Source organism: Protomyctophum parallelum (assembly GCF_964188405.1).
Source record: "Protomyctophum parallelum genome assembly, chromosome: 8".
In the NCBI taxonomy this organism is placed as follows: Eukaryota; Metazoa; Chordata; class Actinopteri; order Myctophiformes; family Myctophidae; genus Protomyctophum; species Protomyctophum parallelum.
The window spans coordinates 10,594,580-10,616,776 of NC_139703.1; the positions used below are offsets into that span (position 1 = coordinate 10,594,580).

Here is a 22,197-nt window from a genome sequence, read left to right on the forward strand (position 1 = left end):
AATAGCAGGTAGACCAGCTCCAATTACCCCAATTGACCCTTCACTAAACCTCACCACAAAAGCGATTGTCCAATGCCAATCCAAATAGTTTAGCAACCGTTGCTAAGGTGGGCAGGCAAGTTTTCGTCACCACATAGCTGTCAATGCATGGCTGTGTTGTTGAATACATACACACAGTGACGTCGAGTCTGTGGGGGCCACGGAGCCACGGCCCCCATGAAGACTCTCAGGTCCCCTTTGGGCCCCCGTGAAGATTTTCGTGGACATTTTCTGGGAATTCCGAACATTTTGGACCTCTCCGCCGGCAATCTGAGAATCCCATCGTCAAATATTCGGGAAAACAGCGCCTCCCCTGTTGTTCCTCAACTGTTGCGAGGCAACAGTCTGTCTTGAGAGACTACTCCGCCGGCCGTCCAAGAGGTGTTAAAAGTGTTGGGTAGCTGGTACCCAAGTACTCAAATGCTAATCGGTTTCTTTTGTTTTCACCTAGCCAGATGTCCACAACATCAAAGTCTGTCAGAATTTCATGGTAGTTGTTCTTGAATTGTGACATAATAACACTGATCAAGAATTCACCAAAGAGACTCGACTGGTTCAAGGAGCACCAGGGTGAAAATGCCCCGTGAGAGCAGCCTCGTTGAGAGCAATTGTTTCCAACTACACTACAGTGCAATCATGGCATTTCTCGCAGATTTGCGTGCACAAAAAAGTGATTCAGCGTCTCTCTCTCCCCTGAGTGACCGGCTGCCGCCACCGCGCAATCAATCAATCACTCCGCAGGGGGGGGAAACGGGCCCCCTTGAGGATTGATCAAAGAATTCGTCTCTGCATACACAGCTTAACATCGGGAAAGTTACACTCACCCACCGACCCAGGTGATGGCAATAATACTAATCACTGTAGTCTTACCGTGCATTACATGAAAAGATCTTGCGGACGTTTAAGTTGATTGAGTTGGATTTCTCCTTCTAACATTTCCTCATATTCTAGTTCATTGAAATCATGCACATTTGTGCAGTGCATAGCCTACTGTAGGCCTTGTTGACTAGATTTAGAAGACATTTTGAAGCTCTTGCTATTGAAATGATGGTGATGATGGAGAAATTCTGTCATTTAACATGCATCTCAATGGGTGAGAAGGACAGCTTGCCATCGCAGAGTGGAGTGGTGGGGCATAGTGAAGGGCTAATTGTGTTATTTAAATTGTATTAACATACTCTATCATAGTGGTTTTCAAACATTTTTTTTACTTCAGTACCCCGGATACCCCTTCATCAAACTACAACATTTTGCATAGAAAATACTTACCGTAGGCCACAGGGGTTAACTTCAACACAGTGTGCAAAGGACACTCTAGGTAAGGCAATTCATCTGTGTTGGTAGAAACAGAATATTATTGCAATGTTTTACTTTCATATATACTATATAGCTGTACACTGGTTAAGGCAAGCTATTGGGGTTGTGTAACAGAGTGTAGTGCAATAAAACAGTGGATGTTTAGTACCTGCACTCTTGTCCAGGAAATATGCAAGCAAGCAACGCATGACAGCCTGGTGACAGATTACAAGGACATTCCCCTGTCTCTCCAACTCCATGATCACAGGCTCCAGTCGCTGCACCAGGTCCTCGTACGACTGATGGAGGAAAATAAATAAATAAACCCATTAGACCCAAACACAATGTCCACTCGAGTGCATGATGGAAGCTTTTGGGCATGACGGTTCCTCACCTCTCCTTTAGGATAACGATAGCGGTACTTGTCTTGGTCCCTCAATGCAAACTCCAGAGGGTAATTCTCCTGAATCTCTTCATACATCATTTCCTCACAAACACCCTAGGAAAAGGCAGAGAGCATTATAACATGAACATCCGCATAATATTTTGTTTGTCTTTACTCCCAGGTACAAACACTGAAAGAAGACGACAACGTACAGCGTCTATCTCATTGAGAGCTTTCCACTGTTCATACGGCACACCCAGGGCCTCGGCTGTCTGGATTGTTCTCTTCATCTGACTCGTCCAAACCTTCAGGTCATTAATATCCTGGTCCTGGATGAATTTGAGCAGACACTTAGCAAACTGAGGAAAGAGAAACCATTGTAAGAACGATACATTTAACAGTGCAGTGGGTTTGATTAAAGATCTGTACAGCAGGGTGGGACAAAACAAACAAAAACGGACCAAAAACACATACCTCCTTGCCTCGGGTAGTTAAGCCAGCGTCACCTCCAATGCGTCCTGTGATATTGAGGTCACTCTCACCGTGGCGACACAGATAGATGGAGCGTGGCGAGATGTGGCTGTTCATCAGGTAATAGACGATCCGGCTTTGAATGTGGTCAAGAACGCGGTTCACCAGGTAACGTCGGCCGACATCCATGATCTTAATGTAAGACAGATTCCTGGTAGAACATATTTGGAGAACTGAGTTACAATCACAGTCATTCACTGTCCCTGTCATTCATTCCAGTTTTTGAGTAAGGGAGGGAGTCTCCACCTGTCTAGGATCTCATCCAGAGGTTGATAAGCAGACTCGTAACACTTGATTCTCTTCATGAAGTCTGCAATAGCCTCCTCTGTGTTACAGTCTATGTAGTCTGGGCTGTCCAGTTTCACTTGCTGCAGAGCATGAATGGGCGGGGGAAGAATAAATGGGAGTAAAGAAAGAGGAAGTTGGCATGTTTGATACCGTTTCACATGTACATTATAGAAACATTACTATCATGTCATAAGCCGTATTAGGGGCCAAGCTTACTGCATTTTCAGCAATCCCAGATGGCAACCCACCTGGACCACTGAAGACAAATTTTGGAGCCAATTCACAGAATCCATTGAAACCTTACTTCTGGGTTTTATGACACTAGTGTAACACTATATACTACTTGAATAAAACAAAGAAAAAGTATATCACTCACCACTATATTCTCTGCAATGACATCCTGGTCTTCACATACAGACTCCACAAAAAATACCTGGTAGAGTTAACACAGATATACAACCATTAAAGTCATTAAAGTCATGACAACTGATTGAATTGACTCAGGGCCCACTCGCGATTAGCATACCTTGAATCCATTCTGCTCAGCAAACTTAGTTATGGTCCCTCTTCTTTCCCTGGTTGTATTGGTAGCATCAAACACCTGAGGTAACAGGAAGAAAACGTATTACAAGTGTTGCATAAGTGCCAACTGCTGACCAAATGACTGTACATTAAAGAATCCGTTTTGTGATCTATACTATTTACAGTATTTATTTTGGTTTACAATTTTTAATTTAATATTAAGATATTTATGATTGAATGAGTTATTAATAATAACCATCCTTTATTTATAAAGAAAGAAAGCATGGGAAGGTTTAAATGTGATGATGGGTAGGGAAACTAAGCAAAAGTGTACCCCCCTGTCGCACCCCTCTCCATCTTTTGCTAATGATCTAAATATCTTTTTCAGCCGTTTTGACAAGAATGACTTCAGTGCTGAGCGTGATAGTGTGTGTATGTCCATTCCGGAGTATGTCCCTATCACACTCAGTGAAAATGAAATTGTACCTAGCCTTTCCTGTATTAAGCCCAACTCGGCCCCTGGGCCTGATGGCCTTATAGGTAGTGTTGAAAGAAAAATTAATGTTCATGAACTTAAAGGTATTGTGTTGATGCTATTCCAGTATTTGCTTGACTCTAACAATGCCAAATTTATGGAAAATGTTGTGTATTGTGCCTCTCCCCAAGAAGCCTGGAGGCACTGAACTAAAATACTTCAGGCCCATTGCTCTTACTTCCATTTTAGGAATTTGTTTTGAAAGAGTTATAAGCAGACAAATCACAGCGATGGTTTCTAACAGCTTAGATCATCTCCAATTTGGCCCTGGTTGCCTTACTGAAGAAGGGGGACACAGCGGGGGAGGAAGCATACAGAGTACATGTGTCATCTCTTCAGAACTGGTGCGATAAAAGCTCCTTAGGGATCAATGTGACAAAAACAAAATAACTTGTCATTCATGAAAAGGAACCTGTGCAGTCCATTACAATTGGTGGACAAATAGTGGAGGTAGTAGGCAATTTTAAATACTTAGGCACATATATTGACAGCAAACTCAATTTCAGTGAAAATACTGACCAGATTTCTAAAACTTGTAACCAACGCCTCCATCTACTACGCAAGCTCAACTCGTTTAGAGTGAGCAAGCATATCATGGAAACAGTCTATAAAAACCTGATAGACTGACACCACGGCGCGTATTCAGAGCTTCAAGCTGTGACTCCGCCCATCCCCGGGAGAAGTTGTGATTTGCTCTCGTTCACTGCAATGCAATTTGCGGCATTTCCAAAACAATATTGCGCAGAGTAGCGATTATCAAACGTATTTGCAATGCCATACGTTGAAAGATCTGTTGCCCGTGGACAAGGCACGCTACCTCCGCAAGTTAGATATTATCGGCATAGATGTTTGTCCGTATGTGATTAAGGAGTGGACCAAGTTGCATTGGCAGCCATAGAAAATTCTTAGCCCAGGCTAAAACCGGATGTGACATTTGTGGGCGTTCCTGTCTAGCGTGGTGTCAGTCTATAGAGGGAATCTTGACTTTTAACATGGCAATGTGGTATGGCAATCTAAATGTAAAAGGAAGAAGCAAGCTGCAGCGAATAGTAAACCTAGCCTCAAAATTCATTGGGAAGAGACAGAAACAATTAGGCTGTATCTACAAGGAGGTACTTCGTAAAAAAGCAAACGACCCCTCTCATCCACTCTGCAGGGAGTTCGAACTACTTCCCTCTGGTAGACGGTACAAAGTACCAAAAGCTAACCATAACTTTTTTTTTTTATTCCTTCATACCAAATGCCATTAAGGCACTAAATGATACCATGCCTCACTAGATTTGTTGTTTTTCCAATGTATTTGCCACTGTTGTCCTGCACTTTTTTGCCATGAGAAAATAATTGTGTAAGTGTTGTTGTAACTGTTTGTTTTTTACTGTTGAGACCGAAGACAAATTTCCACACGTGGACAATAAATGAAACTAACTAAAGTGCTGTGACGTGTATACTGTTATTTATACACTTCATAAATAAAAGAGTTCATAATATGTTTTGACTGCTTGCATTACCTGAAAAGTAGCTTTTAGCAGTAATGTAGAAAATATTGAAATTTGAGATGCATGTACGATAGAATAGTTGAATGTAATTGAATTGTGAGGTCAATGAAGATGCACACCAGAATTTCATTGGGCTTAATATGTGATACTGATCATCCTAATTATTACAACAGAATAATGGATAAATGTGCATATGACTTATAATATAAAGTGAATTATAATAATGGTCTCAATAAACATTGTATATCAATGTATCCCATAAGAAGCAGCTTCATTCCTCTCACAGTGTGCATTAAACACCTTTCTTTTATCATTACAGAAAATATGTCACACAAAAGGAAAAGAGCACCAAGCCCAACTCAGAGGAGTCTGTCTTCATTCTTTAAGAAAATATCTGTTGGTCAGTTTAAAGGAGCATTCAGACATTGTGTCAGAACTCTCTGTTATTTTTGGTGTGTCGATCGATTTAGATCCGTTGTGTCTTTTACTTGGTCTCCCGGATGATCATGTCATTGATGTCAAACATAAGAGGTTGTTCAACTTATTAACGTTTGCTGCTAGGAAAAATATTCTTTTGTTTTGGATCAAGGATGTTGCTCCATCAAAGAAATCATGGCATAACATTATAATGGGCTGTATTCCTTGTGAATACATCACATGCATGTTGCATTCTAAATTGGACACTTTCTACAAAATCTGGGACCCTTATTTGAATCATATTGGAACCACACTGTCTGCCACGATACTTGGAGGCTTTCCGTACCAACCTTAGATGCTTATGATAACTATTGTCTGCCTTCTTGGCCCTTTCTGACCTGAGATCGGATTCATGCGAGGTTTCCACTGGACACACATTGGTCTGATTGACCCGTTCTGACCTGAGATCAGATTCTGAGGGGTGTCAGTCGTTCTTCGATTTTTCAAGGGTGGCGGACCTACGGGCTCGTAGCGCGCCACTCGGGGGCGCGCTGTGAGCTTGTGGATCTGCTGTTTTTCAGTGGCTAGAGCATGGCATGGTGCCAACACCAGGATGGGTGCCCGGTCAGAATGGGTTAATATATGTAATTAATGTACTGTATGGATGTATTCCCTGGTTGAGAAGCACTTGTCACTTGTCATTTTGGTTCATTGTCCATGTCATGTCTTTGTATATTCAATATTTTTTATTTATAATAGTGTTGTGCTGAGCTGTTTTTCTTTTCTTTTCTTTTGTTTGTTATTATGTGTAATGTCTGTTTGTCTTTAAAAAGAAAAAACCCAATAAATATACTTTATAAAAAAAAAAAAAAGGAGCATTCAGTGATTTGGGTGTTTGGAAATCACCCCGTTCCGCCCCGGTAACACAATGAGCACATGATATGATATGATATGAACTTTATTTGTATAGCGCTTTTCAAAACATAGTTCCAAAGTGCTGCACAGAACAGGATTAAAAACAAGAAAAAACAGACCGTAACCAAATTATAAAGGCACACAAAACAATAGCAAGCATGTATGTACAAATTGGCTAATTAAGTAGTTAAAGAATATTCTGTATAAAGGTGGGTTTTCAGACGAGACTTAAAAATGGGGACGGACGGGGCTACCCTAATGTGCACTGGCAATGCATTCCACAGTTTGGGAGCTCGAGCGGAAAAAGCCTGGTTACCCCGGGTAACTAAGTTTGTGCGAGGGACAGCCAGGAGAGCCTTATCCGAAGATCTGAGGGTACGCATGGAGTTGGGGAGGGATAACATCTCACGGATGTAAATAGGGGCCAGCCCATTTAGGGCTTTGAACGTGATTAAAATAATCTTAAAATGGTGCTTACTGGCAGCCAGTGCAGATCTGCTAATATTGGTGTGATATGGTCCCGTTTCTTTGTGTTTGTCAGTAGTCGAGCGGCAGAGTTTTGTATGAGGTGTAGACGGGAAGTAATTTTCTTTGGAAGGCATATATATATGGAGTTACAGTAATCGAGACGTGATGAAATGAGGGCGTGAATAAAAGTTTCGAGATCCGGGGCTGAGAGGAATGACTTGATTTTGGCTATGTTCCTTAACTGGAAGTAGCAGGATTGGACGACTGTTGTTACCCGTTTCTTAAATGAGAGGTCTGAATCAAAAATCACCCCCAGGTTACGGGCTGCAGGAGTAATATTGGTGGAGAAGGAACATGCACATGGTCTACAGTGGAGTCTACAGTGGGGGAACGCGCAACTGTCCGCACAGCAACTTGTTCCTGTTCGCAGATGACTCAGCACTGCTGGTCTCGGACAGGAACAAACTGCAGGTTGAAAAGACCCTCAGCTCTGAACTCGGTAGAATCTGCACCTGGCTCGCTGATGAAAAACTATCCTTACACCTGGGAAAAACGGAATCCATTCTCTTCGGATCAAATAGTAATCTCAGCAAGGCAGATGGCTTCTTGGTTAGAGTGCACAATATTATCACACGAAAAGATGAAATTACCTACCTAGGTTCCATCCTGGAGGCTAATCTTTCCGGTGATAAAATGGCCACCAACGTAATCAAAGAACAAGATTCCTTTACAGGATCTCCTCACTGGTCAACAAAAACACCTTGAAGACCTTAACAGGTCAAAAACGAAACCTAATGTTTTTTGACCCCAGGGGCTCACTGGGGACAGGGAGGAACTCCTCCATATGGTCAGCACACTCTACAGTAGGGAGGATTATCACAACAAAACAAAAAAATAAGTGATATTTTAATTAAGTGAAACCACTGAATATACCTAAGTAAAATGATCAGAAATAGCCTACTGAGCTCATATTTATTTGTATTGTTGTTTAATTAAGCTCAACTCAACCATTCAACTTGAGACAGATAGACTTTATTCAATCCCTGGCATGATTTGAACATTTTAAAGCAAACAAATGCAAGTCTAGCCAATAGCCATGTTAATAAAACAATCTAGATTCCACTCACCGCCACCTGTCCTCCGTCCAAAAGCAAGTACTGACGAACATCTTTTAGTGCTGCCAACGCACACTGGCTGTGGAAGGAAATGTACACATGGTCAGTCTACCAAAGCCAACCTAATTATCCTTTACAAGTATACAGTAAGGCCCATGTTTGAACATTTTAAGACTTTCAAGACTGGTGGTCCACCGGTGGTCCATGAAGGTTTATTGCATGTGGTCTCTGCATGCATTTAGCAATGTAGGAAATTGAAAATATGTTTTTATCGACCACTAGTTGAGAAACAACAAATGACCTGGTGATGATGTAATGTATGATGACACGTCAATGTTGTCATTTACTGGGAAGTCGGATGTCAAGAACTTCCAGAGAAAAGGGAGTTAGACTTTCAAGGGAAAGTGTACCAAATTGAGTTGAGTCACCATTATTAGGAAATGTGTCCAAATCAACATATGTCTGCTCGCTCATACATACGTTACAATGAATCAGTTAACAGTCAATATTTCATTTCAAGATTTTTTCCCCCCCCAACACCACGCCCATATCCCCCCACGCAACAGTGGTCCCTAGGTTGATTCTTAGTCAGGGTGTTGATCCCTGGTTCATAATCAGTTGAAAACCCCTGTTTTAAGTCACTAGCTGTCAGGAGTTTCTGTTGAATTCTCCATTGGGTGGACAAATCTGTAAACAAATTCCTGTTAACTGTTAACAATGCCTGTGTTTGGCCTAAAGTAGTTATACACTAGTTATACAGAATCATATGACACAATCTTGCATTAACAAGGGTTTAGACAAATAAAAAAAAATGTGTGCCACGAATAAAACCATGTCTCACATAATAAGCTCAAAGAAAGAAAAGATAAGCGGGCAATCATTGAACACGGAATTCTTTGAATTTTGTAGATGGATGGATGAATTATTATTTAGTAGTAGTAGTAGTAGTAGTATTTGCTTCTTAATTTATTATATTTAAGTCTTGTACTGCAATAGTGTGTAATGAATGTGTAATTAAAGGGGTAATTTAATTTAAAACACTTAATTTCATTTTAACATGGTTTTGTGTGCACCCCAGATACTGACATAATATACTGACCATGACATGACATGATATTGACCATGATAATGACATGATACACATGTCCCTGGTTCCTAATCTAAAGACCAGGGAAGCTGTGTTTTGTCTCTTTTTTATGGAAAAATAAATACATGAAAAAAGTAACTTGACTATGGCACACTGATCACTACACAGCTGTTTCATTCAGGCGATGTTGACTGTTGTTATGCCAGCTTGTTGGATAGCCTGTGTTATCTACATACAGTATGTGACCATCATTACAGTAGATTTCCCAGATTACTGCTGTCCAAGATGCCCTGTTATACTTTGTTGCACACGGGTATCGCACACCAAATATAGCCAATATACAAGCTCACCAATCTGCTACCTTGTAGATTAGTTAAATTAGTTGATTAGTTGTTGTCTCCACCAGGCCGAAGGCATGGGGGGAGAGTATGTTTTGCACTCCGTCCGTCCGTGTGTGTGTGTGTGTGTGTGTGTGTGTCCGTCCGTCCGTCCGTCCGTCCGTGTGTAGCTAATCTCGGCCACCGTTAACCCAGTCCATGCCAGATTTTGCACACACACTCCCTGGATGCCAACGATGAACCTCTGCCCCAAACTTTCCAGAACGGCCTGTTATAGCGCCACCAGGAGGCCGCTTTGTGCAAAACAAGTTTTTGCACAGTACACCTACAGATTTTGTCCAAACATCACGCAAATTGGTACAGTCTCTCTAGAGCCATTCAACGAAACGGGTCTTTCAGATTTCTCACACTCCATCCTGATTGGTTAAGATTGGCTTCCAAAGTTCACAGGAGTGCTCAGTTTCAAACAAAATGCTGCAAATCATGAACACATCGCGTGATTTCCGTGAAATTGTGCACCCACATTCCCACTAGGCCGAGGACGAAATGCCACATGAACAATTTCAACAATTTCAATTTCGGTGGCGCTATAACTGGCCGAAAAGTGTTTTTACCTCTAACTGCACGGATCTGTGGATAACTTTGTATGCCAACTCCCTAGAGGCCAAGGAAAAACTTTTGTCTGGAATTTTTCACATCTGCTCTTTATAGCGCCACCAGGAGGCCCACATATGTAAAACACATTTTCTATTATTACTCCTTCAGATTTTATCCAAATTTCACGCAAATCGGTACACATGATCTCCATAGTCATGTGATCAAGACAGGTTTGTTTGATTTCTCATATTCCATCCTGATTGGCCACGATTGGCTCCTACAGTTTTCAGGAGTAGCAAATCGCCACAACTCCTCAACGCAGCGTCCGATTGCGATGAAACTGTGCACGCATATTCCCACTAGGCTGAGGAAGAATCCTGGTGGAGACCTGTGCCCAGAAGGGCACTTTTTCTAGTTCGTTACTGTGCAAGTAATCAATTAGAAAACAAAGAGGTTGTTTACGGCATGCAACTAATTATAAATCAGGCATTAGGTTTTCCTGAGTTGACCTCAGTAATAAAAAACAAAGAAACCAGACTCACCGTCTAACTTTGAGGCCTTCTTCATTGTCTGGCTGGAAGAACTCAAAGGACTTGTAGATCTTCACACACTCCCTCCGGTATTGGCCCACATTGAACTCTGCAGAAGATATAATAATAACAACAACATAATAATAATAATAATTAAGTATGGTAAGAGACGGCTTTCGATGGTGACATATATGTCGATCAGTGTCGGGTGGATTAAAGGACATGCCTCTATGTATAGTATATGTATATGTAATTTGTAAGTTGATTAACGGTATACTGTGGTTACTTTGCGTATGCCCCGTTTGATGCGTATGTATCGTAGCAGCATATGACGTCAGGGTATAACTGGTACAACTAGCTCTCAATGATGACGTAATAAAGATGTGGATTAAAGGACCCAATGCCAGGGTGTAATTGGTTTTCGATGGTGACGTAATGACGATATTTTTTAGTGTCGGGAGGACACTGCCATATCAAGCACAAGTAGTCATTACGTCATACACTGGCACAGCGCATACACATCAAAAACGGCGACATACGCGGACGAAAACTATTACTTGCGCGCTCTGCTTGCGCAAGTAATAACAACAACAACAATTACAAAAGTGTCCTCAACAACAACTAGTTCTGTGCTCCCTGTCCTTGGCCTTGCCAGGCCAGCCTGCCTACCCAGGGCCTGAAAACTTCAGTCATAGGCAACTGGAAATGGGTTCTGATGGGAATGGGATCTGATCAATCTGACTTGTGTGAGTTTTGGACAACATCTGTAGGAGTAGTAGCAAAAAGTGTGTTTTGAAGATAACGCAAGATGGCAGAAAATGTAATCTGGCACAAACGGGGCCTATATGTTGCGTCACGATCCAAGGAATCCAGGGAGAAAATATATTCCCACAACCTACGGTTGTGGGAATGTGCGTGCAATGTTTCACAGCAATCTGCGCTACGTTGTGGCATGTTGTGGCATGTTGTGCAAAACCGGCCACCCCTGCAAAATTTGGAAGCCAAATGGAATATAATATCACATGAACATAATACAGAGATAATGTATTAGTAGCAACAAGCCGATGTTAAAAATGTGGGGCAGAGGTCTTGCTCTGGCCTCCTGGGAGTGCGCATACAAAGTGTCATTCCAATCTGTCCAACGGTGCAGGAAATTAGCTGCCCACAGACACACATGCACACGTCTGGACAGACAGACGGACAGGGGCAGAGACAATAATTTCACATTTTGCTGTACTGCAGAAATCAAAGTAATATGGAATTAATCATCACTTGCTTGTGAGTATAACTGGTAGGCCTACCTTTAGTTGGCACACCTATCCAGTTTAGGTAACGAGTCAACTTCTTTGAAATGTAAGTCTTCCCTCTGGCCGGTAGTCCCACTGTCACAATGAGTGTTGGGCAGTTGGTCATACATACTGAGAGAGAAGGAAAGAAAGAGAAATAGAAATAAGAGAGCGGCACTTAATAAGGACAATAGAAAGAGGTTCAATTAAGAGAGGTTCAATCAACATTTCCCAAATTATTGAATCTAAACTTGCATAGATGGTCAGTCAAACGTTACCTCAACGTAACGTTACCTCAACTTTAAGAGTTGTTTTTCGTTTTGTATTGTCGTTTTGCGTGGATGTAAGTCAGACTGATGCAGAACATACTAAATCAGCCTGTTGAGTCACATCAGTACTGCGATGTTGAGCTTGTATAGATAGATAGATAACTTTATTGTCATTCAGCAGATATATAAAATGCATAAGAGAACGAAATGATGTTTCACTGGCTTTTAGTATGCTAGTTAAAAGAGAACTAAAATACTAATAAAATCTAAAATCCACACAAATAAATAAAATAAGCACCATTAGTTCATAGAGAGACGGATATTGCATGATAGGAGTCCTTATAGCAGCATATGGGGGGGGGGGGGAGGGTTAGGAGATATTGCACTTGTTCAAAAGTCTAATGGCTTGGGGGAAAAGCTCTTGGAAAATCTCGCTGTTTTACTTCCAATGCTTAGGCGATACCTTCTGCCAGAAGGCAACAGAGTGAACAGTCCCTGGTGTGGGATAAAGTTCAATGTTATTGTTGTGTATTACAATACAATGCAATACTTGTGCTCTGGCTCTAAGTGCTAAAGACCTTACATTTACATGAGAAAAAACACCAAATTAAAAACCAATATGATTTTGTCAATATATATATAATATACAGATTTCTCTATTTATTTTTTATTTTTCCTTATGAGATTACTGAAATCTCAAAAAGGTGGGCATAATAAGCTTCGGCTTCAGCCCTTTCCTTTTCGGTCAATTGTATCATGACAACCCCTTTTCCTTGTATGTAATAATGTTGGATAAACCATGACCGAGATAAATAAACTATCTATCTATCTATAACATACTGCGGGAGTGCTTGAATATCTACAAGTCCTTTTGAGCTCTTCAATCCAGACAATGAACTCAAAACATATCTTTTTGTAGGATGGTCAGGATTACGAGGTTATTTGACCTCCTTTACTAGAGTAAAGATACAATTTCAAGGCGGTAACAAAACTGGGAGGGCAACTATTAATCACAAAGTAGGCCTGATTTTGTATATCATCACGACCGTGACTGCATTAGCATCAACAATCCATAGACCTCAAAGTACTTATTTAATTATGTTATTTTATGTTTATTTATTTGGCATGGACGTCACAATCACATTGCACAATTTGTAGATGTGTTGCTTATGTATTCGCTCAAGTGCTAGTTTTCAAAAAATACGATAACACATTAGTCTAAAAACCAAAAGTTATATTTTACATCAAAAACGTACCCATTACATTTACTTGTGAAACAAAACAAAAGTAGACATAATCATTCAGGTAAACAGTCAGAAACTATACATGTAAGGCAGCACAGTTTGTTTTGATTAGATTTCAACCATAGTTTGAGTCCTCTGTTAAACACTATCAGTCTCTAGTTTTAGAACTGTATGCAAAGAGTTCTAAAGCTTTGACCCCTTTACCCAGACTGTCTGAATGAATGAGTTCTTAGTACACTTGGGAAAGGTACAGTCACCATTTGTTGAGGCTAGTGTATAGTTCTCGGAAGTCTATCAACCAGTTCAGAAAACAAGGTGAAACATGACCATGTAAACATTTAAAAATCACACCCGTGTGAAGTGAGGGGCGCTAATATATTAAAGTCTAACTCATGTTGATTAGGTGATGTAATGCTGATTTAAAACAAACGGTGTTTGCCTGGAGGGATGCGACGCTCTGATTGGTTCAGAAACTTCAGAGCCAGCATTTCAAGCTGAAACTTCAAAATAAAATGCCCCCCACTATGAGCACAGAGCACTTTATGATCATTTAAAAATCCTTCCTTGATATCTTATGCAGCAATGTTTTTGAGACCACAAATTTGCAGTCAACCCTGAACAAAGGACAAAGAAGGGCGCAACAGTTTTCTGCGTAGGGTGACCAGATGTTCCGATTTGCGCCACATCAATGTGGTGCGGATAGTTTAGTGAACACCCACCAAAACAAAACAACGCACGAAACACAGTACAACGAGTTAGCGTCTTAGCTAAAACATGGAGGAGAAAGGGGAAGAAAATTAAGTGCAGTTACAACAAGCACAGGGAAACTATTTATCCGTGGGTGAAGACGAAATGCAGAGCAAGGCATATTGAAAGAGTCTTCTGTGACATTTGTAATTAGAGTCGTTTCTCAGTGACACACGGAGGAGGTGAATAACGACGTGAAGCAACGTGTTGATCAAAAGGAGGCTTCACGGAGCATGGACACGTTTGTACTAAAAACCAAAACAAGAAGAAAAGGGAACAGAAGCTGAAATAACTAGTGTTTACCACACAGTTCCTGGCTGTGCTGCTATGGTGGAGAAGTGTGTTTCCAGTTTAATTTATTATGAGTTGCCTCCAATGCTGACCAATTTTGATTTATATTTCTGGTTTAATTAATTTTATCTTTTTTTTATTTTACCTGTATAATTTCAAAATAATTTGCAGTAGTTGGCTTTGTTAGGAGGAGGATACTTTGATAAAGTAAACATTTATTTATTGGTTCCTTATTGGTTGTAATTCATGCCTTCACAATCAAATCAAAGCCCCTTGGTTGGTTGGTCTATTGTCCTGTTTGTCCAATAATAGTTAAGTTTAACTGTTAAGTTTATTTGCATAGTAGTTCTACAAGTAAGACGCGCAAACGCGGGAAGCGAACGCAGCTCGTGTGTGTGTGGTTGTGTGTGTGTGTGTGTGTGTGTGTGTGTGTGCTACAGCTGCGCCCTGTGTGTGTGTGTGTGTGTGCTACAGCTGCGCCCTCTGGTGGCGGGCGGGTGGTGTAACAGCGTGACACACACACACACACACAGACATTCAGCCCTTGCTGTCATAGTAAGTGGCTCACTGCGTTCGCAATTATAGTTATTATCATCATAGTCCTATTATGTGCTACTGAATCAACCAGCTGGCAAAGCATACATATATGGAGGGCTAAAACTGCCATATCTAAAAAATAAATGAAAGCAAAAATAAATAAAGAAATATGCAAATAAATATATAAATCAATAATTAAATGTATTTAAGTGACTATTTATTTATTTAATTTATCTACACATTTAAATGTAAAATGTAAATGTACATTTAAATGTACATTTAAATGCATATTTAAATGCATATTTAAATGTACATTTAAATGTACATTTAAATATGCATTTAAATGTAAATTTCAAGCTGCTTTTCTTAAAGGTCTATTTCATGAACCATAATATGTTAATGAGGGGGTGGACCTTGATGTCACTCACTGACCGGGTGGAACTTGATGATGTCACTTAACAACCATTGGATAATCTATGTAGGAGCTCACAGATCGACTGTACTTTGTCTGTTTTCCCAGGAAATTATGATATATAAATACAGATACAATATTATCATATGGTGGTAGTAAAGGTAAACAAGTGATGGTGTACAATGGTGTGCAAAATGCTTTAAGTTAAACCTCTGAAGAGCACTTACAAAATGTCTGCATTCATATGTTTGCCTGGGCATAACATACAGTGTGCAATCAGAGATATATGATTTCCAATTTAGGCCAACACTGCACACAAGAAGAATGTTACTACTGAGAATAAAATGTACTGATGTACAATGGTACCCGACCAAGGTGGCAAAAAAACTACCCACCTTTACCCAGTGCAAAGTTGTCCAATGCCTAGATTTTGATTATTATTACAAAACTTACATACAATATCCCTAGCATATATAGATTTCGGGCATTTAAAAATAGCCGATCTACAAACTCACATGCGACACATTGTGAGTTTGGGGAGATCTGCTATTTTCAAAAGATTTTTATACATTTAGGACACTTTTACTTTGGGTACTTTAAGTACATTTTGATGCCAATAACTTAATAAAAAAAATATATATATATATTTTTTCAAAACAAACTAAAACTAAACGAAAATCCCAAACTATATGCTAGTGGCTGGATGGGATTTTTTGGTGTTTGATTGCTCTGGGTTAGATTGCTAATGGCTGAATAGGAAAGACACACCCTCATTAGGAAAGACACGCCCCCTCATTAACATACAGTTCATGGAAAAGCAGCTTGAAATACACATTTAAATGTGTATTTAAATGCATATTTAAATGTGCATTTAAATGTGTATTTAAATGCATATTTAAATGTGTACATAATACAAATAAATACATTTAATTATTCATTTCTATATTTCTTTGCCTATTTATTAATTTATTTTTGCATTTAATTATTGATTTATATAATTATTTGCATATATATATTTTTTTTTCATTTATTATTTTATTTATTCATTTATTTATTTTTAGATATGGCAGTTTTGGCAGAATAGAAATGTCTAATTGAGGAATAGAAATGTTATTATTTTTGTTTATTTTTATTCACGCGCACGACACAACCCCGCATGTATCCCACATTGTCCCACATCTGGTTAGTTGGGATCTCGTCACCCTATTTCTACGGTATTGAGCGTTTTCTGTACATTAAAAAAAAAAGTTATATACTGCCTGCCTATACACTACAGTTGATTATTGTGGCTCTCCAAAAAAGTTTGGAAAACACTGACTCAGTGAAAGAGCTCGTTGAATGCCTTCCACATTAAGGCACTCTACAAAGCTTAAAGGACCACTTCACCACTTTTCAACCTATCTTCATATAATTGGTCCTCACTAATGTTCATGATAAAATACCACAATTTCTTTCTACTCAGTCTGTGTCTCATAGGAGGGCTGTGGCCAGTTCAGAAAAATCATCGTTAGGCAAAAAAAATGTAAACAAATATTTAGATTTGCATTATCATGAGAACGATGGCTTCCATTTTCGCATTGCAACTTTTCAGCAATAGAAAGCCTGCAGTTTCTATTAGCTTGGATTCCCCATCGATGATGTCACTGGTGGACGGGTTTCTGAACAGCCCACAGCCCTCCTATGAGACAGACTGAGTAGGAAGATATTGTGGCATTTTATCATGAACAGGTTGAAAAGTGGTGAAGTGGTCCTTTAAGAAAGAAAAAGCAGAAAAGAAAAAGGCAGTGGGTGCTCAGCTTTAAAACTAAATGGAAAAAGCGGCACTCCAAAATAAAAGGTGCAAGACTGGCTCAGAAGCAATTTCTTACCCACTTTGTCTTTAATGGCCGGCACTAATACCACAGAGCATGGAAACAAAAAATAACTAATATAAAACACTTCACCACCAGAGGACAGTTTCCTACTGGCAAGCTTGAGATGTTCACCTGTTATTGTCCAGACCGCAGGCCTTATCTCCTAACTTCAATAATACTGCTTCAAGAACTTCAGCAGGAGTAACAATCACCTCACAGAGTTTTTGTATTGCATTTGCATGATAGCTCAGACTGAACTCAGCTGGTGGAAGCAAGTTGGGCAAAAAGAGTGGGCTTTCTGAGAGCTGCTGACTCAGCAGAAAGAGACTGAAGATGCTGCATCACCACAGATCAAACTGGACTGCTGCATTGGCACCATCTAGCCTACTTGTCTTGTCACCACTGCATGTCAGCTGTCAGTGTGCAATTTGTCATACAAGATTTAATACATGCTGAAACATGATTAGCAAACCTGACCTCAAACCCGATGTTGGAAAGGCCAAGACACATTGGCATGCGCAGAGGGCATTTGATTGGCTTAATTAATGAGTTAATTTACAGACACCTGTGTGGTTAATTATAATTTAGTAGGTTCAGCTTGCTCTGCAGAGAGTTCACATCAATTTTGTTTGACAGAACAACTAAACACCTCCTTATGACTGTGTCAATGACGATTTGTAAGTTAATTTGTTTCAGTTTTATGGTCAACTAAGACTTATTGTTTGTAATATATGTAGAGATTTGTTATGGATGTTTATCTGTAATGTTAAGAAAGGGATTTAGCCTATGACAGTGCTTTGGATGTTCTGTCTTCTGTGTAACCAGAGATTAAGTACTGATTATTTATTTCCTAGGTATTTTGCTGTATTTTACACACACACACACACACACACACACACACACACACACACACACACACACACACACACACACACACACACACACTTTGCTTGTTCTTTTGTACATTCATAATTTTACACATCTTGTATAGCCATCTAGTGGTCACTCACTGCACTTGTCATCTTATATTTGAGTCTACTGTCTACTCAGGTGTTTTGCAAATTGCAATCACAATGAAAGGGGCATATGTTTGTTGGGGGTTAGGTTACACCCTGAAGAAGGCTGTGCGCGGGAGTAGCATATCCCCGACCCCTTTACTAACCTCATGCAAGTGCAGCAAAGTAAAGAGTGTTCTTATTGACACGCCGAGCCCGAGGCTGTACTAACATCCTACCTAATCAGCTTATACTAGTTTCAACACCCGAATTTCAGTGATGCACGGCTGGCAGGCTTAAGAGCAGCTCATATGAACAATGCGAGTCACTTCTTAAATGAATGCTCATTGCTCACATCGGTATCAGGTACGGTCGCCCCTAAACCATCTCGCCCCTCGATTTTTTCCGCCGACCGCTCGGTGCCTCGGTTCATGTATTCTTTATTTTGTTTGACTGAGAATAAGATTAGAAATAAGTTTAGAGTTAGGCATAGTTTTACTTGGGTTAAGTTTAGGTATAGGGTTAGGTTGAATATGTTCAGGCATAGTTTTACTGAGTACCAGGCCGCGGCGCCGCGCAGTTCCGCCGGCTGTACGCCCGGGCGAGTTAGCAGCTAGACTAGTAACCAACCCATTTTACCCCAACCCAACTTGAGTGTGACCACTCTTTTTTTATATAGACTGGCCATGTAGGCTATACTGTAAGTTGGTGTTGTGGTCACGGGTGACTGACTGGCTGTAAGTCATGCGCGTGTCATCTTGTTAAATTACATTAAAGGCGCTCGGGTAAGGTTGCCATAATAGTGTTGTTAAATAAATGTGGCTTCATACATTACCGTATATCATTTTCACAGACCAGACTCGAGACTCAGACGAGACAAACGAAAAAATGATGCAACACTGACACTGTACGTACGCCTAACGTTACCCCCAAAATCCAGGAGCATGCTGATCGCTGAACCCCAAGTGCGCAACGCTGCAAACACCTCGCCGCGCGTAAAGCCATCTTCAAAGTTCATGGACGAGTGGCCTCGAAAAACAAAGACATTTTTCCAAATGAAGAAAAAAACAATAAATTATTATAAACAATAATACAATATAATTAAATAGGCAGATATCTGAGATCACATGCATTGTGGTACATGATGCGGCCAGACAAGTGAATTACAGAGCTCGCCTTACCCCTTCTTTGAGATATGTGCTTTTCTGGTAGCCCGTTTTTTTTACACGGCATCCAGATTTTCCTCAACGGATTCTGGGTCAGTTCGCATGGGAATGTCTCCATCATAACGTCTTGGTTGGTTGTTGCAGTTGCACCATGCCGCAGCCTAGCCTCAGTCACGTCAGTAGCCGTCTGAAGACAGTACTGTCTGACTCTATGTGGATGTCATATCAGCTGAGAAACAGCGCTATCTCGTTACCGTAATGGCACCAAACAAAGCGCAAGGCGTGAAGCATTTACCTCATATTCCGAGGCGTAAAAGTAATACGATATAATAATAATAGAGCTTCAGTTCAGGGCGCCACTTTATCCATTTAACTCAATGGAGGCGGCCCGCTATGTCCTTTTCTGTCGGCTGTCGCAGGTTCTTGATTTATGTATTAATTCGTATGAATTATGTATTTAGTAGCAAAGGCACACGTATGTTTAACAACATTGCGAATGTCTAATTGGTGATTAAACATAGTACCACATGCCAAAGTATCCGTTTTTAAAGAAGCGATTAATTAAATAGTACCGTAATGCTATACAACAGGGTAAGGTGTAAAACTCGAAATATGTACACAAACAGCTTTTTACATCTTCACAACACATGCAACACACATGGGCAGTGAATGTTGCTGTGACTGTAACCAATCACAAATGAGACGGCGAGGATGTGTAGCCAATGGTGTAGCCGACCCAGAAATACGGAGGGCGTGGGGAGTGTGGCTGTGAAAGCAGATAAACTCCTCAAAAACAACAACCCGTGCAGTTTCACGTGCCTTAACCACATTAGAAGAAATGGAGCCGCCAGATATAGCAGGTTTACATAGCCAAATTGAAAACCCTGTCATATGGATGATAATCTACTCTGTTCTAATAATATAGTCTATGTACTATGTAGTCTATGACTATGTATGGCAATAATCTAGTAGGCATATATGGTAAAAAATTGTGTAAAATGTAGTAGTCAACATTAACACTAGCTCTGGTCCACGGCATTGCAACGGCATTAAAGCTATGGACCAGTGGCAGAGCTACATTAACACTGATAGCGCTGTCAGCCTGTCAAACAAGTCTACGAAGCCCTCTTTGAAATATACGAAACAATTGTATAGTTATGTAGTGAGTGAGGTCCATGCTTCATCTCTCTCTCAGCCTAATAATCTACTCTATTCTAATCTAGTGTATGTATGGTAATAATCTAGTATGGTAAGAAAGAAATGTGTAAAATGTAATCGCTTCTTATTCAAGTGATGACTGTCCGTTAGTAAGATCCCATAGTCAGGATGGCCGAGCGGTCTAAGGCGCTGCGTTCAGGTCGCAGTCTCCCCTGGAGGCGTGGGTTCGAATCCCACTTCTGACAAAGATCTTTTGCATAATAAATTATAGTTATGCTCACCAAAATCAAAGCAACAAATTTAAAAGACCATGTGTCAACAAGTACGCAACAAATAAAACCTCTATTTAGTGAACATTAACACTAGTTCTGGTCCACGACCACGGCATTGCAGCTGATGATAGATAGCGCTCAGCGCTGTCAGCCTGTCAAACAAGTCTATGATTATGAAGCCCTCTTTAGTGAGTGAGGTCCATTCTTAGTGAGTGAGGTCCATGCTTCATCTCTCTCTCAACCAAGGGATCCTTGGCCTGAAATTTTTTGAAAAACGTTCTTATAATCTACTCTGTTCTAATGTAGTGTATGGTATTAATCTAGTATGGTAAGAAAAATTGTGTAAAATGTAATCGCTTCTTATTCAAGTCATGACTGTCCGTTCGTAAGGTCCCATAGTCAGGATGGCCGAGCGGTCTAAGGCGCTGCGTTCAGGTCGCAGTCTCCCCTGGAGGCGTGGGTTCGAATCCCACTTCTGACAAATACTTTTTGCATAATAAATTATAGTTATGCTCACCAAATATCAGAGCTGAATTTCTATTATAGATTTAATAGTTCTACAAGAATACAACATAACGGAAATATAATTATTATAATAAGTAATAATTGGCAGACGATTTTTGGCTCAAATTATTTCTTTTTGTTGGGGGGGCGCCTGTCTAGGCCCTGTCTAGTACCGTTTTTGATTAAACTACCTGTTTAATTCTTTCTCCAAGACACTTTTTCGGAGACATTGGAGAGGGTGACAGATTTTATTTTATTTTTTTAGATGATCTATTCAATAGATCATCTAAATGGATAGATAGATTGCAATAGATTCTATTGCAAGTGTCAAATGTGTACCACCGGGTGGCACTGTTGGTCAGTGTAGTGTGGTGTGTAGGCCTAGGCCTATGCCTACTCCTGAAGGACATTCATGGGATATACTTTTCTCTCTCTGTTTATTTGGCATGTTTGACCTGTCAAGCATGGACTAGTTACTAGTATGTTAATGTAAATTGTCCAATGGAGAGTGGACATTGCAGTACTTAAATTGATGTATTATTGTGTAATTGTGTATTATTAAAAAGTGAGAATTGATGTGAATTGAAGTTATCTTACAACATCAATTACAACATAATGTTTGTTTAAGCAACGGGTGCTATTTGTTTTAGTCCTCAAAACAAACATAAAATTTCTCTTTATTTTCTATGGCGTTTTCTTAAACAAGCATCGTTGAAAGACAAACATTAAAGCTGTATATAGGAGGGGCTAGCCCCATCAAAAAATGGTGTGAGGATACAACAATACGTTTCTCTTTATTTGAAATAGTAATAATAAAACGAATGAAAAATAGCAACAGTTTGTGTTGTTTACTTTATTGCAGAAACACTGAATTAATGTGTTAATGTTAATTGTATGCTATCAT

General features: G+C 40.1%; 1 protein-coding gene across 3 annotated transcripts in view; it reads right to left on the reverse strand.

Moving 5' to 3' along the window:
- pfkfb4b (6-phosphofructo-2-kinase/fructose-2,6-biphosphatase 4b) overlaps positions 1–22,197 on the reverse strand; it is a 28,008-nt gene that overhangs the window by 2,218 nt on the left and 3,593 nt on the right. The window contains exons 1-12 of one of the 3 annotated variants that reach the window (XM_083770846.1): positions 19,375–19,543; positions 11,861–11,977; positions 10,572–10,668; positions 8,020–8,086; positions 3,066–3,140; positions 2,916–2,972; positions 2,498–2,619; positions 2,195–2,402; positions 1,933–2,079; positions 1,730–1,834; positions 1,505–1,634; positions 1,309–1,371 (exon numbers count right to left, since the gene is read on the reverse strand). In XM_083770846.1, the coding sequence (XP_083626972.1) occupies positions 1,309–1,371; positions 1,505–1,634; positions 1,730–1,834; positions 1,933–2,079; positions 2,195–2,402; positions 2,498–2,619; positions 2,916–2,972; positions 3,066–3,140; positions 8,020–8,086; positions 10,572–10,668; positions 11,861–11,977; positions 19,375–19,480 (1,294 nt within the window). In that variant the 5' untranslated portion in view covers positions 19,481–19,543. Of the gene's footprint in view, positions 1–1,308; positions 1,372–1,504; positions 1,635–1,729; positions 1,835–1,932; positions 2,080–2,194; positions 2,403–2,497; positions 2,620–2,915; positions 2,973–3,065; positions 3,141–8,019; positions 8,087–10,571; positions 10,669–11,860; positions 11,978–19,108; positions 19,249–19,374; positions 19,544–22,197 lie in introns of those variants that run through there. The other 2 variants (XM_083770847.1, XM_083770848.1) reach the window with 2 other exon arrangements.